Source organism: Salvelinus namaycush, chromosome 37 (genome assembly GCF_016432855.1).
Source record: "Salvelinus namaycush isolate Seneca chromosome 37, SaNama_1.0, whole genome shotgun sequence".
Classification (NCBI taxonomy): domain Eukaryota; kingdom Metazoa; phylum Chordata; class Actinopteri; order Salmoniformes; family Salmonidae; genus Salvelinus; species Salvelinus namaycush.
The window spans coordinates 30,747,332-30,762,586 of NC_052343.1; the positions used below are offsets into that span (position 1 = coordinate 30,747,332).

At 39.8% G+C, this 15,255-nt stretch overlaps 1 protein-coding gene and 1 non-coding gene across 2 annotated transcripts in view; one reads left to right on the forward strand and one right to left on the reverse strand.

Annotated features, from left to right (window-relative positions):
• LOC120030977 (protein FAM171A1-like) overlaps nucleotides 1–11,361 on the reverse strand; it is a 50,420-nt gene extending 39,059 nt beyond the window's left edge. Inside the window, exon 1 of the mRNA XM_038976482.1 lies at nucleotides 11,085–11,361. Coding sequence (XP_038832410.1) covers nucleotides 11,085–11,196 — 112 coding nt within the window. The 5' untranslated portion in view covers nucleotides 11,197–11,361. The remainder of the gene's footprint in view (nucleotides 1–11,084) is intronic.
• Nucleotides 11,362–12,791: 1,430 nt separating this feature from the next.
• Nucleotides 12,792–12,864, forward strand: trnat-ugu. The gene has a single exon. It is a non-coding gene; the product is annotated as a tRNA-Thr (tRNA).
• Nucleotides 12,865–15,255: the final 2,391 nt, after the last annotated feature.

A 15,255-nucleotide genomic window follows, 5' to 3' on the forward strand; every position in this document is an offset into this window, starting at 1 on the left:
CAATCACAGCGAGTGGCCAAAAGCATATTTCCTGGTTACCAGCCAATAGCGAGGCTCTGTCAAAACAATGGGCCCTTTTGCTGTTTCTTGATGCCTGAGGAAGGAATTCGCTGAGCACACCTTTATTACTGTCATACACTTTCCTGGAAACTGCTGAATAACATACTTCCATTAAACCATTAACTCTGTTGGATAGCAGAGCATTGTAAAGCTGGACCCACACACACACACACACAAACACCTAGTTCATGCAGTGCCAGAGTTAAACTGGGACAGAGCAACAACCCATTCTCTCAAGTGGAACACCCACACTGGCCAAGCTTATCTAGGCTAGACCTTTGATAGGGCCCTATAAAATCTGTAGAATTAAAAAATATATATTATAATTTCAACTTTATTTAACCAGGTAGGCCAGTTATTTACAACTGCAACCTGGCCAAGATAAAGCAAAGCAGTGCAACAAACAACAGAGTTACACATAGGATAAACAAAAGTACAGTCAATAACACAATAGAAAATCTATATACAGTGTGTGCAAATGGAGTAAGGAGGTAAGGCAATAAATAGGCCATAGTAGCAGAGCAATTACAATTTAGCAAATTAACACTGGAGTGATAGATGTGCAGATGATGATGTGCAAGTAGAAATACTGGTGTGCAAAAGAGCAAAAAGTAAATAAAAACAATATGGGGATGAGGTAGGTAGTTAGGTGATTGATTCCGTTTATGTTTTCCCCCCAAATTCCGTTTGTTTTTCCAGGTTTCTGTTTCCCCCTGTTTTTTCCAGTTCACTCTCAAAATTGCACTTTTTTAATAGAAAAACCAAATAAATCAAGAGGTCTGGGATTTTTTGGTGGAAATTAGGATTTTTGGGTGTAGATAACCTTTAATTCCAGTGAGCACCTAAGGTTTTTTGTAGCCACATGTGATGGTAGAGTTTACAAAACAAATACACACTGGGTTGATGAAAATAATCCTGATATCATTCTGCCAGGTCAGCATAGGATACTTAGTAGTTAACATGTCATTGAGAAGTTTTTTGGGAAAGCCTTTCCATCTACCAGAAGACTGTTTTCATTAGCATCATTGCTAACCGCTACACAAAGTGGTAGCTGCACGCACCGCACATACACAGACAGGGGGATTCTGGAATGGGAGACAGATGGTGAAACCCCAAGTTTCACAAGAGAAATCCAAGTATTTAGAACACTTTAGTTTCAGTGAGCGTGAGTTAACCTTGGCAAGGGAACACTCACCTTTACCCAGGCCAGAACGCTAACCTTTACCACTGTGGCAAAAGGCACTGTGCATGAGTCAAACAGTGTGAGTGAGTGAGACAGAGAGAGACAGAGACAGAGGACAACCAGAAAAAGAGAGCTAGACCTTTAAAAACAGACTATGCACACACACACACACATTTCAGCTTGTTTCATAAAGGAGCTTGGCTAACAGCTTAACGGTGACTTGGTACCAACACTAAACAAATGTCTGGTCTGGCAGGTTATGTAAACAACAGTAATGTGTGCTAATGGCTAACAAGGATACTTTAGCCATACTTCATCACTGAAATAACTAGCAGCTCAGTCTAGTAGTCACTTACAGCAAGAGGAACAATTAATTTCATCAACTCAAGACACACACCTTCCTCATCTCTCTGCTATTACACTATCTACTTACTCCTGTGTCGTATACGTGCACACGCACCCACGCAAGCACACCCTCTCACACACACCCCCTGTCAGAAACCCTGTCTCACACACACCCCCTGTCAGAAACCCTGTCTCACACACACCCCTCTCACAAACCCTGTCTCACACCCCCCCTCTCTCATAAACCCTGTCTCACACCCCCACCCTCACACACCCCTCTCACAAACCCTGTCTCACACACATACATATCCCCTCTCACAAACCTTCTCACACACACCCTCTCACAAACCCTCTCTCAAACCCCCCCCCCCCCCCCCCCTCTCATCTACATGTCCTCTTGTGGCAGACGCTTGTCTCTGTGATAAGGGGAGTGGTGTCTGATCATTGGCCCTTAATTAAGGCTGAAAGGGTGTGCCCCTCCCCCATACCGTACATACACATCCTTTACCCTTACATAGACACACCCACACTTACCCCGTCCCCCAACCATGCTCTCCCCCCACTCCTCATCTCCCCAGGCTGGATGATTATTCAGGTAACAGACACAGTGACACACAGAGGGTCAGACAGATACAGACTACTACAGATTCTCTATCTAGGTCGCCCAAAAATATCACTTACCAAACTAGTTGCAACAAACATTTTAAGTTTCACTGTAGTGGGTCTTTTAAGGGTAGTGAAAATATGCGCGTTCCCCCAACACAGAGGTCGGGGAGAGGGAGGTATTTAAATGGTGCATCACTTCCTGTCCCAGTGTTCCGTCCTTCTTTAGGGGTACCAGCTGTGCTCACTCTGAAGAGCTCCCCTGGGAGACTGGCACGCACACACACACACACACACACACCTCGCCATTCTGATCCAATAAATCTCTGGTGACATCATCCTTAAACAGGCTACAGCCCTCTGAAAAAAGTGCATCGCAAAAACACACACACGCATGTAGGAAGAGAAATGTTGTGTTTCAGCAGCCCTGTTAAACTAGTCGTTCTCTCAGTAACTGGCTCTCGGTCGGTCTGTCTGTGTGCCATATGGAGGATAAAGGCATCAAAGGGAGTTTTTCCTGACCTGATGCTAAGATCTACCACCAACTAGCCCAAGCAACAGCAGCCAGAGCAGCAGGGCGCGTGTGAGACAGACATTATGGGTGTGAGAGGTAGAGCCAGTGTGTATCATTATGTTTGTGTGAGTGTGTGTAGAGGTTATTGATCAGACCCTGCTGTGAGGTAGAGGGAGTTGGACATCATCACTGAGCCATAATAATGGCAGGAGGACAGTAGCATCCTCTGTCTGTGGCTACTAGCGGCTCTGATGGAGGGCTACTGCTATCAAAGGTCAACTGGTTGTGCTTATGGTATCCATGGTCAGTGGTTATTAAACTGTCAGATCTGGTCCTAGATACTGTTAACTCCTGGTGTGTGTACCGGTTCAACCCCTGCTGGTGATTTCTCCCCCCGCTCAACGCAAACACACAAAAATGTAATAGGATAGGAATAATCCACCACAACATCTTTAACATAACCTACCAAATTCTCTCTTTAAAATATCCTGATCAATATTCCAGTACAGTAAATGAGTAGGCAGAGATTACATTATAGAGAGTATAATCCCCTCAACTCTGCAGGAGAGGAGAGAGGGGGGCTTTCTTTGATACCATCACAACCTTTCAAACTCCTCCTTGGCGCACTAGGAAACTACAGTGTTCTGTGTTCTACGAAAATAAATCCTTCGAGTCATCTCATTAATATTTTGGGGATTCCTCATCTCTCTCCATTTCTGCTCTTATTAGGTCTATTTATCGTACACTCTCCATTTCCTTCATCGCTTCCTGATTTTGTGTGTATAAAGACGTGGGGATCGAGCATGATAGACTACTTTGTTTTCGAAGAGGTCTTGTTTCAGAATAAGGGGTGCTGGTGTTGTTCTGTCTCTCTGTGGCATGGCGCCCCAATCTGGGTTAGGGTGGAGAAACTCGCAGAAAACATACTCAGGTACTGTGTGGATTTATATGAAACCTTCACTTTCAGTGACACAAACAATGGAAACTGATTTGAAGGTATGTTTGAAGCGTTTCATTACAAAACACTATTTATCCATTTTCAGAAATGTTGGTAAATTATATTTATTTTGGTTTAAAGAACATCTGACAGACATGTTTGTTTGAAACTTATCACTAAATTGTTTGTCTCTCTGAAATGAAACGATCACATTTAGTTTTAAAACAAGATATATCCACCTCACTCAGAGAAAAAAGTAGCACTGCAAGGTTTTACACAGTCTGTGACAAATATATATACACTGCTCAAAAAAATAAAGGGAACACTTAAACAACACAAATGTAACTCCAAGTCAATCACACTTCTGTGAAATCAAACTGTCCACTTAGGAAGCAACACTGATTGACAATAAATTTCACATGCTGTTGTGCAAATGGAATAGACAAAAGGTGGAAATTATAGGCAATTAGCAAGACACCCCCAATAAAGGAGTGGTTCTGCAGGTGGTGACCACAGACCACTTCTCAGTTCCTATGCTTCCTGGCTGATGTTTTGGTCACTTTTGAATGCTGGCGGTGCTTTCACTCTAGTGGTAGCATGAGACGGAGTCTACAACCCACACAAGTGGCTCAGGTAGTGCAGTTCATCCAGGATGCCACATCAATGCGAGCTGTGGCAAAAAGGTTTGCTGTGTCTGTCAGCGTAGTGTCCAGAGCATGGAGGCGCTACCAGGAGACAGGCCAGTACATCAGGAGACGTGGAGGAGGCCGTAGGAGGGCAACAACCCAGCAGCAGGACCGCTACATCCGCCTTTGTGCAAGGAGGAGCACTGCCAGAGCCCTGCAAAATGACCTCCAGCAGGCCACAAATGTGCATGTGTCTGCTCAAACAGTCAGAAACAGACTCCATGAGGGTGGTATGAGGGCCCGACGTCCACAGGTGGGGGTTGTGCTTACAGCCCAACACCGTGCATGACGTTTGGCATTTGCCAGAGAACACCAAGATTGGCAAATTCGCCACTGGCGCCCTGTGCTCTTCACAGATGAAAGCAGGTTCACAAGCACATGTGACAGACGTGACAGAGTCTGGAGACGCCGTGGAGAACGTTCTGCTGCCTGCAACATCCTCCAGCATGACCGGTTTGGCGGTGGGTCAGTCATGGTGTGGGGTGGCATTTCTTTGGGGGGCCGCACAGCCCTCCATGTGCTCGCCAGGGGTAGCCTGACTGCCATTAGGTACCGAGATGAGATCCTCAGACCCCTTGTGAGACCATATGCTGGTGCGGTTGGCCCTGGGTTCCTCCTAATGCAAGACAATGCTAGACCTCATGTGGCTGGAGTGTGTCAGCAGTTCCTGCAAGAGGAAGGCATTGATGCTATGGACTGGCCTGCCCGTTCCCCAGACCTGAATCCAATTGAGCACATCTGGGACATCATGTCTCGCTCCATCCACCAACGCCACGTTGCACCACAGACTGTCCAGGAGTTGGCGGATGCTTTAGTCCAGGTGTGGGAGGAGATCCCTCAGGAGACCATCCGCCACCTCATCAGGAGCATGCCCAGGCGTTGTAGGGAGGTCATACAGGCACGTGGAGGCCACACACTCTACTGAGCCTCATTTTGACTTGTTTTAAGGACATTACATCAAAGTTGGATCAGCCTGTAGTGTGGTTTTCCACTTTAATTTTGAGTGTGACTCCAAATCCAGACCTCCATGGGTTGATAAATTTGATTTCCATTGATAATTTTTGTGCGATTTTGTTGTCAGCACATTCAACTATGTAAAGAAAAAAGTATTTAATAAGAATATTTCATTCATTCAGATCTAGGATGTGTTATTTTAGTGTTCCCTTTATTTTTTTGAGCAGTGTATATATATATATATTTTTTTTTTAATCAGACCCACTGCAGTCAAAAACTTTTCCTGTGTTTTGTATTACATTTCCAAACTATAAAAGTTGGAATAATATTGTGAAATTGTGAAAAATATGATAGTGCCATTTTAGTGTAAGAGCAAAAACATCAGCCTGTTTTGGTGGAATGGAGTTTCGGGCTGCCTGATGACATCACCAGGCAGTACATTACTTAATAGACCAATAATAAAGTTATTAACAGCTAGTTTTCAGTTTCTCCTTCCCCACTCAGACCACTCCCAGATAGTCCTAGCTCAATTATTGCTTAAGACTTCTACTTGGTACTCATCCCGGATCTGGGAGCACCCTCATCAGTAAAAAAGCTGACTAGCATAGCCTAGCATAGCGCCACAAGTAAATACTAGCATCTAAATATCATGAAATCACAAGTCCAAGACACCAGATGAAAGATACACATCTTGTGAATCCAGCCATCATTTCCGATTTTTAAAATGTTTTACAGCGAAAACACAATCTGTATTTCTATTAGCTAACCACGATAGCAAAAGACCCAACCGCATATTTTCACCATTTTTTTACCGCATAGGTAGCTATCACAAATTCGACCAAATAAAGATATAAATAGTCACTAACCAAGAAACAACTTCATCAGATGACAGTCTTATAACAGATTTATTGTATAGCATATGTTTTGTTCAAAAAATGTGCATATTTCAGGTATAAATCATAGTTTTACATTGCAGCCACCATCACAAATCTCACCAAAGCAGCTAGAATAACTACAGAGAGCAACGTGAAATACCTAAATACTCATCATAAAACATTTATGAAAAATACATGGTGTACAGCAAATGAAAGACAAACATCTTGTGAATCCAGCCAATATTTCAGATTTTTTAAGTGTTTTACAGCGAAAACACAATATAGCATTATATTAGCTTACTACAATATCCAACCACACAACAGCATTGATTCAAGGCAACGGTAGCGATAGCGACAAAACCAGCAAAAGATATTAATTATTTCACTAACCTTCATAAACTTCATCAGATGACAGTCCTATAACATCATATTACACAATACATATATGGTTTGTTCGAAAATGTGCATATTTAGCGGTACAATTCGTGGTTGAACAATGTGAATACGTAGCCAAACTGCACAAAATTATCCGGATATATTTCTGACACTCACCTAATCCTAATCAAATAACTAATCATAAACTTTACTAAAAAATACAGGTTGGACAGCAAATGAAAGATACACTAGTTCTTAATGCAACCGCTGTGTTAGATTTTTAAAAAATAACTTTAGTACGACATACAGCTTACGTTATAGCGAGACAGCGCCCAAAATCAGCGGCCAAAATACGATGACACATTTGACAGAAATACGAAATAACATCATAAATGGTTCCTACTTTTGATGATCTTCCATCAGAATCTTGTACAAGGGGTCCTTTGTCCAGAATAATCGTTGTTTGGTTGTAGAATGCCCTCTTCATCTGTAGAATTAGCAGCCAACGCTAGCCATGTGGCGCAGCAGTGTCCAACTCACCATAACGCAAAACAAAGAAATTCCAGAAAATCGCAATAAACTGATATAAGTCGGTTTAAAATAACTAGTTTGATGTTTTTAACACATATATCAAATAAAATCAGACCCGGAGATATCTAACGTCTATAACGAAAGCTTTTCAGAACGCAATCCAGAGGTCCATCTCGTGCCATGGTGAACAAAGGAAAGAGTGGTCGCGTCAATCCAACAGGTCTTATTCGGCCTCAGATAGAGCTATACACCCCATTCCACCTCTCACTGTCTATTGACATCTAGTGGAAGGCGTATGCAGTGCATGTAGACCCATAGATTTCATGCAAATTAATAGGATGCCCCTGGAACAGAGCCCCCGATTTCAGATTTTTCAGTTCCTGACAGGAAGTTTGCTGCAAAATGAGTTCTGTTTTACTCACAGATATAATTCAAACGGTTTTAGAAACTAGAGAGTGTTTTCTATCCAATAGTAATAATAATATGCATATTGTACGAGCAAGAATTGAGTACGAGGCAGTTTAATTTGGGAACGATTTTTTACAAAGTGAAAACAGCGCCCCCCCTATTGAGAAGAAATTGCTCTTCGCTAAAAAACTATTTTTGTTAATTGTTTACCATTATAATGGAAAACAATCACAGTAAGATAGAGATAAAAACGGCTGCATTGGACATTTAATAAAGAATAATACATTTGTGACAACACATACACACATATATATATATATACACATACATACACACACACTTAACAATGTATCAATACAATAATATGAGATCTGGGCTCTGGTCAAAAGTAGTGCAGTAGTGAATAGGGTGCCATTTGGGACTAGGCCTAACTCTAACCAAACACTACAGCATGAGGCTAATTCATCATGTTTTGAATTCACATGTTAAATATACAGGATACAAACATTGTAATGGATATATAGTGGATATATGAATATATAGCTTTTTCCAACAAAACCATTTGTAATACACATTAAAATCTATGAACAAAAAATCTGAGGACAGTAATATCTTACACACACATAAATAATAATAATTGATTAAACTTTTAAGGTGCTTTTCATTGCAAAGAGAATCTCAAAGCACTTGTTAAGCAAAATAAACAACAAAATGTAATGTAAAAATAAATTTAGGCTACAACAGTAGCTAGATCAGTTGGATCAAGTCGGAGTGCTTCTTCAAGCCTCCAGCAGATGGGCCGCGGCGGGCATGAGAGGATTTAGAAGCTCTGCTAGATGGTCAGCAGAGGTGCTGGTCGGAGGTGGTGGTCATGTCAGCATGTCCAAGGACAGGCAGCTCGATGTCATCAGGGCATCTCCCCGCCTTCAACTTCTCTGCTAGCTAGCATTAGCTAGGTTGTTGACAACACTGATTTTCATCAAGTTACAGGCAGGAATCCAATTCATGATATCAATACTTGATTTGCACACATTTAGCTATTGAAAAATACACATTTTGTAAAATAAAATACATACAAAACAATGAAATATGTACATCAGAAATAGAGGAAGGACTAAAAACAAACAAAATATAACTATTGTAAAATAGATTGTGTCTGTAAAATGTGTATAAAATGTATAAACTGAAGGTAGAAGCCAAAGCGTTTATTAGTTTACTCCAATTGGGGGAAGGGTGGTAGGGTTTGCGGGAAAAATAAAGGTATATTCTTTAAAAAGTATGTATATCTATATAGGTATGTGTATGTATATGGATATATATATATTTACCAAAAAAATATATGGGGGATTGGAAATGATGCAGACAATTACATTGATGGAAGCAACAATCTTTCCGCAATATTAAGCTGATCCACCCCTTAAATTTTTTTTTTTTTAAATCATTAAATTAAAAAACAATGAAATATGTACAGAATTTCCAAATAATATAGCTACTGTTACGATGATAGCTAAGCTATAATATCTATTTTGTGACAGAAAAATACAATTTAAAAAATGTAATTTGAAGGTATAGAACAGACACTACTTTATTCAGTGTTTCACTGAGTGCTTTCTTCAAAAAAATCACAGATCTTATTCTGTCCCTCTTAATCCAATAATTAGGTCATTGATTTCGTTATGACAGAAACACATATATGTATTACAAAATTATAGATCTGGTGGAAAACTGTTGCAGCAATCCCTCAACCAATACGGGTGTTGTGCTAGTGCATGTGTGTATAAAGCACTGTTATAGTAGTCTCTGTGCACAAGCCCCGAGGATAAGCAGAGTGCTGCATTGCAGTGTGTCATATGCATAGGCACACACACAAACAAACAGACTCTTCAACATGATTTGGTCTTCCTGGCACCCTGTCCTCTAGCCCTGGCTGCAGTGAGTCTGTTCCCAGTTGTAGTGTATTATGGGTTGCAGTAATGAGAGTTGGATATATAATTATGTGTCTGTCTGCATCCATGTTGCTAACTATGTGTCGTCTGTCTGCCTCCATATATATAGCTAGCTATGTGTCGTCTGTCTGCCTCCATATATATAGCTAGCTATACGTGAGGAGAGGAGCGAAGAGAAGAAGCCCTCAGTATCAACAAGAGCCCCAGGGAGGGTCTGAAGGTTAGACTGGGTCAGAGAGAGAGAGAGAGAGACAGAGAGAGAGAAACAGAGAGAGACAAACAGAGGGGTGGGGGGGTCAATCAAAATACTGAGTTGAGATGCTCAGAAGGCATCAATCATTTTCGCTACGGAACTTAATACGCACCTACGTCATGTGTTGACATCACGTGATAGTTGGGGACACTTAATATTTAGTTACACAGACAGACAGGGACACACAAATTAGTCTAATAAATTACTGTTTGGTTGGGGTCTCACACAACTACGCGCACACACTCAGTCACAGCAATATGATTAACAAACAAAATTAGAATGAAAACTGATGCAGCAACACACAGAGCTGCACAGTTCTCCAAACATAGTGTGTGTGTGAGAATAAGTGAGTGAGTACATGAGAGAAACAGATGCAGCTAGTCTTGGAAGCACTCTTCTCTTTAAAAAAGCGAAGCTTTGGAGTGGCTGAATGAAATACATCTGCAGCGATTCTAACTACGCTTTACAGTGTGTGTGTATTGCCATTTCACTCATGTCTGTAACAATGAATAAAACCACAGAATGATACAAATAGGTTCGCTGGGCCCAGCCTAAACCATTTCCAGCACTGCCCCCAATTCAGCTCCATCTCAGCAGGAGGCTGTGAAGGAAGAGGCAGTGAAGCAAAAGCCACCTGTCATATACTGCCTTTCACTCATTTATGAGAGATGGTGGTGTGTGTGAGATTCCTCCTCCCACTCACATCTGCAGCATCTAGCTTATAATCATGTCTGGAGGAATCTACTGCATACGTGGTCAAATCCATACACAAAATGCATGAACATTCTCTCTCTCGTGGAATACTGCTGGTCTGAAAACAATCCATTACACAATGATACATTGCATCAAAAAAACATGCTCAAATTACGTTTCCACCTCATCTGAATAAGGACAAGTAAAACATGTTTTAGCTAAGGCTTGCACCAAAATTATCCATTACAATTGAGAGGCTGCAGAAGAACTTAGCATCAACTAACGTTAGTTACAGTATCTAACTAGCTAACGTTAGCTAGCCTCTTGCCAACAACATGCAATATCAGCTAGGTCTAGTTAGGTAAGATGGTGCGGTGTTATTGTTTCAGTTGAGGATACGTTGTGAGACACAGAAGCACTTCAAACCATTCAAATGATATAATACCTTGGCTAAATGAAACATGAACAACCAAAGAGAGATAACGGATGTATACAGTTTCATGGCTGAAAAAGCCTGCCAAATTAACGTTAACGTTATATAACTAGCCAATTGAAAAGCTAACTAACGTTGCTAGATAACTATCTAAAGTTAGCACATAATAAGCCATCAACGCCAAGTTATCGCTAACTATACAAGTAGCTAGCTAGCAAGACGAACATATTGGGCATAACATCTCACAAGTACTTTGAATAAAACGAACCATTTGTATCAACTACCTACCTTTTAGAGCGTTGTCATCTTGCAGGGTTTTGGTTACCGCTTTCCACACATTGCATCCCAAAAGACAGAGAACTATCGCTGCGGTCCTGCTCAAAACCCCGACCCTCATCATTGCGGATGTCACACACAAAAATTGTTCAAATAAATATAAAATATTGGCTGGCTACATCAATGTATTGTAAAACACACACATGTACATCGGGCAAGACTCCATATTTTGTAGGATTAGCGTCCCCTCTATTTTCCCCTTCAGTATGTTCAGTTCTTCATCCCACTCCTCCTGCTGCTCGGTCGGTTCTTTTTTTTTTTTTTTTAAGAAAGAAAGTCACTAAAGCCAGGGCGGCCCCACGTTAACTATTCCGACACCAGACGCTCCCCAAACAGGCGCCTAGCAGAATCATGTGTGGGGTTTGACCGCCATCTTCAGGCGACTCACTGAAGTGGTTGTCTGACCACCGCAAGTTAACACATGTTGAAGAGTTGACTGCTTTATGATGATAGTCTGTATTTGTTTTTAATTAACCATAATAACTCACCCAAACATTTTTGATCTGAAACAATACTGATGAAAAACGCCATTTAACCAGAGATGTAATTCCTACTTGCTACTAAAAACTATACTGTCCACTAGCACTGAGCAATTACTGCTTTTTGAGGTCGGTTCGGTTTCAGTTCGATTATTAATACATCACGTTTTTCGATTACGATTTCGATAGATTTTTCAAACATGAAATGCACTATGCATTATATGGGTTGAATGTTGTAACAACACAGAATAAAACAATTAATACAAGTCCCATGATGGTAGTGACTGCCAATTAATGCTATTTAGCCCTCATTTATTGACATTACTTTAATAAAATATCACTGTTTTTAAACAAACCATAGAACGCTGGTTGAAATTTCAGTTCAATCCACCAGAAAATAATGAATAAATAGGCCTATTACAACAAATATTATGGCTAAAGTCAAATATACTAATTGATTTTAAAAAAAATATTATTTGGCATTATTCTTTTTACAAATTGTATAATAATTGTTGAAGGATATCATAAATACCACTGGTGGAGTTATGTCACATGTGCAGCTAACAAAAAGTAAATGGGATGGTTTTCAGAGATTGGTGGGAGGGGTTGAGGGTAGCTGAAGGGTGGGACTAAAAATATATATATATGTATGACTAATGTAAAATATACTGTGTCCGTAATATGTTTATAGTATGTATAAGCTAGAAGTAGAAGCCTAAGTATTGTTGTCCATTAATATACTCCAATTAGGGGAGGGGTGGTAGAGTTAAGGGAAAAGAATACAATAAAATGTTTGTAATTTAAAAAAAATGGGGAATTGGAATTTATGCAGACAATTACATTGAAAGAACCAACAATCTATCTGCAATATTAAAGCTGATCTACCCCTAAAAATAACAAATAGATGGTCATGAAGGAGAGGAGACAAGGAAAGTAGGAGAGGAGACTATTAAAGGAGAATTCTGAAGAATGTTGACCACTAGACCAGACCTGCCTGTGGGTCACATAGACCTGGGAGAGTTTGTCTTTAAATGTATAACAAAGGATGACAAGGAATCTGCTTTTACTGTAGGAGCCAGACTGGGTAACCTGCATGTTTGGTTACTTAGGTGTGTATCTTTTTTTACTCTCTGATGGGTGTGTTCTGTATAGCGTTCCAATTCTTCTCACAGCAGTGTATGGCTCCATAGCTCAGTAGTTAGAGCATTCGTCTTGTAAACCAGGGGTCGTGAGTTCGATTCTCACTGGAGCCTTGATTTTGACTCTACCTTCTGTGACATTCATCTGAAACTTTACACAAGGTAGGAGTTACCATTTCTCTCGCTCTATACAGCAGAAAGTTCTAAATGTGACAACAAACTGACAGTATCACCCTGCAAAAATAATTCTCTGCTGTACTACTACTGTAAGAGACATTGCCAAACAAACTGAGGATACGATTCCACGTTTGCCGATTCTGTCCTGGGCAGCCCATCATGATTAAAAAAGGGCTGAAACTAGAGACAGTAGCAGAGGTCATTGATGCATGTTGCATGTTGAAAGAATAACAATGTTAACTAGAACTTTTCCTTATATTAACTGTAAGATAAAAGTTGTATTTAAATCCAAACTGGTTTTCCAGCAGATTAGTTACAATGACCCATGTACAAGAATAGACCTTTTCCCTTTATTGATATTGCAACCTCTCACTTTCGGTTATTTGAAAATGAAATCATCTCCAGAATATCACTGTTTTTAAACAAGCCATAGAACACTGGTTGCAATTTCAGTTTAATCCACCAGAAAAGAATGAAGAAATAGGCCAATTACAACAAATATTATGGATAAAGTCAAATATACTAATTGATTAAAAAAAACATTATTTTGGTATAATTATTTTTACAAATTGTATAATAATTGTTGAAGGATATCATAAATACCACTGGTGGAGTTATGACACATGTGCAGCTAACAAAAAGTAAATGGGATGGTTTTCAGAGATTGGTGGGAGGGGTTGAGGGTAGCTGAAGGGTGGGACTAAAAATAAATAAAAGAATATGACTAATGTAAAATATACTGTGTCCGTAATATGTTTATAGTATGTATAAGCTAGAAGTAGAAGCCTAAGTATTGCTGTCCATTAAAGTATGACAACTTGGTATGAACTTTGAACTCTTATTCACTAAAGAAGTGCTACCCCCTCCGCCCGCTAAACGTGGGCTAGGAGAGGATGGACAGAGTATCCATTCTACCACGCTCCAGTTCACCACTAGACAGTCTACAGAGGACCAGAGATCCATGCTGGACCACCCGGCCTCCCATCTACGAACAATCTACCGAAGCGCAGCTCAGAGTAAATATTTTTAGCATTCTCCTTTTTCAAATGGGCGGTTATTTAGAATGCATAAGATACTGTATTTACGATAGCATAGCTGCCTACGGCCCGATAGAGACACAAAACCTTTTTTGCTCCTCAGTCTTCCCGCTCTTTCACTCAAACCCAACCCCCTCTCTTTGTGTAACCAGCCGTCGTATCTGTTCCGTCCGCTAGGGACGTTTTCCTTTATGACATAATTTGTAATCAATGTATGATACATTCTGTGTATATGTAATTCTGTGGGATTATTTAGTAAATAAATAATTAAACCAAATTTTGTATTGCTGATTCAACTTGTTAGCCAGGGTTCATGAAGATAATCAAGAATGTACAACTTTCAGATGAGACTGAATAAGGTGAGGATTAAATATTGACTGCTACTGATGTAAAAGATTACTAGGTCTTTAAGAGTTTATTCGGAAGATAACAGTTCTATAAACATTATTTCGTGGTGTCCCGACTTTCTAGTTAATTACATTCACCTGATTAGCTTAATCAGGTAATCAGGTAATGATTTTATAGAATAGCATGTCATGTCACTTAATCCGGCATAGCCAAAGACACGACAGTACATTTTCATTAACTGTCATTTTCGTTAACTGTTCCTCCATCTTGTGCTAACGTCAGTTGTTTTTAAATCTTGGCTGCAATAGTTAATATTTTTTTCTAAGTGTTTGTCAGTTGGGTATGCTCTCTGCAAGGTTTTGTTACTTATCATATGAACATCATTTTCTGACTCAAATAAAATTCCCTTAAGGTTTCAAATTTTAAATGATAGAGAATGTGTTTTGTTAAAATACTAACAACCTTGGTGAAAATGTTTCTCACCTCTCTTTGCTCTTGAGAAGAATAAAACAATATGTCAACTTATTATTATCACTGCTTCAGCGTCTCCTTGTATGTTTACCACCGAACCGTAAAATGAAGAAATGTTAGTTCAGAGGCCTGGGAGTTCGGTTTAGTCTAGTTGACAACCTTGTTAACAAAAACCCTTTAATCAAAGCAATGAGACAAAAAAAATACAGAAGGGGAAAAAAGTAACAATAGTTGTGCTCTGTACATACCTACATGTGTGTGATTGAATTACAAATTAAAAAGGTTTTGAAAAGGCTTGTCAAATATAAAGTATGGAAGTGAATTCATCATCTTTACTTGACTTAAAAATAGTAATTTATAGAAGAGCTAACAAAGAATGTGTGATAAAGTAAAGATTGTCCTTGCTGAAGATATCATATAGAAGTATGATGAGATAAACTATGCAAATAGTTTACTATACATTACAGTCAAT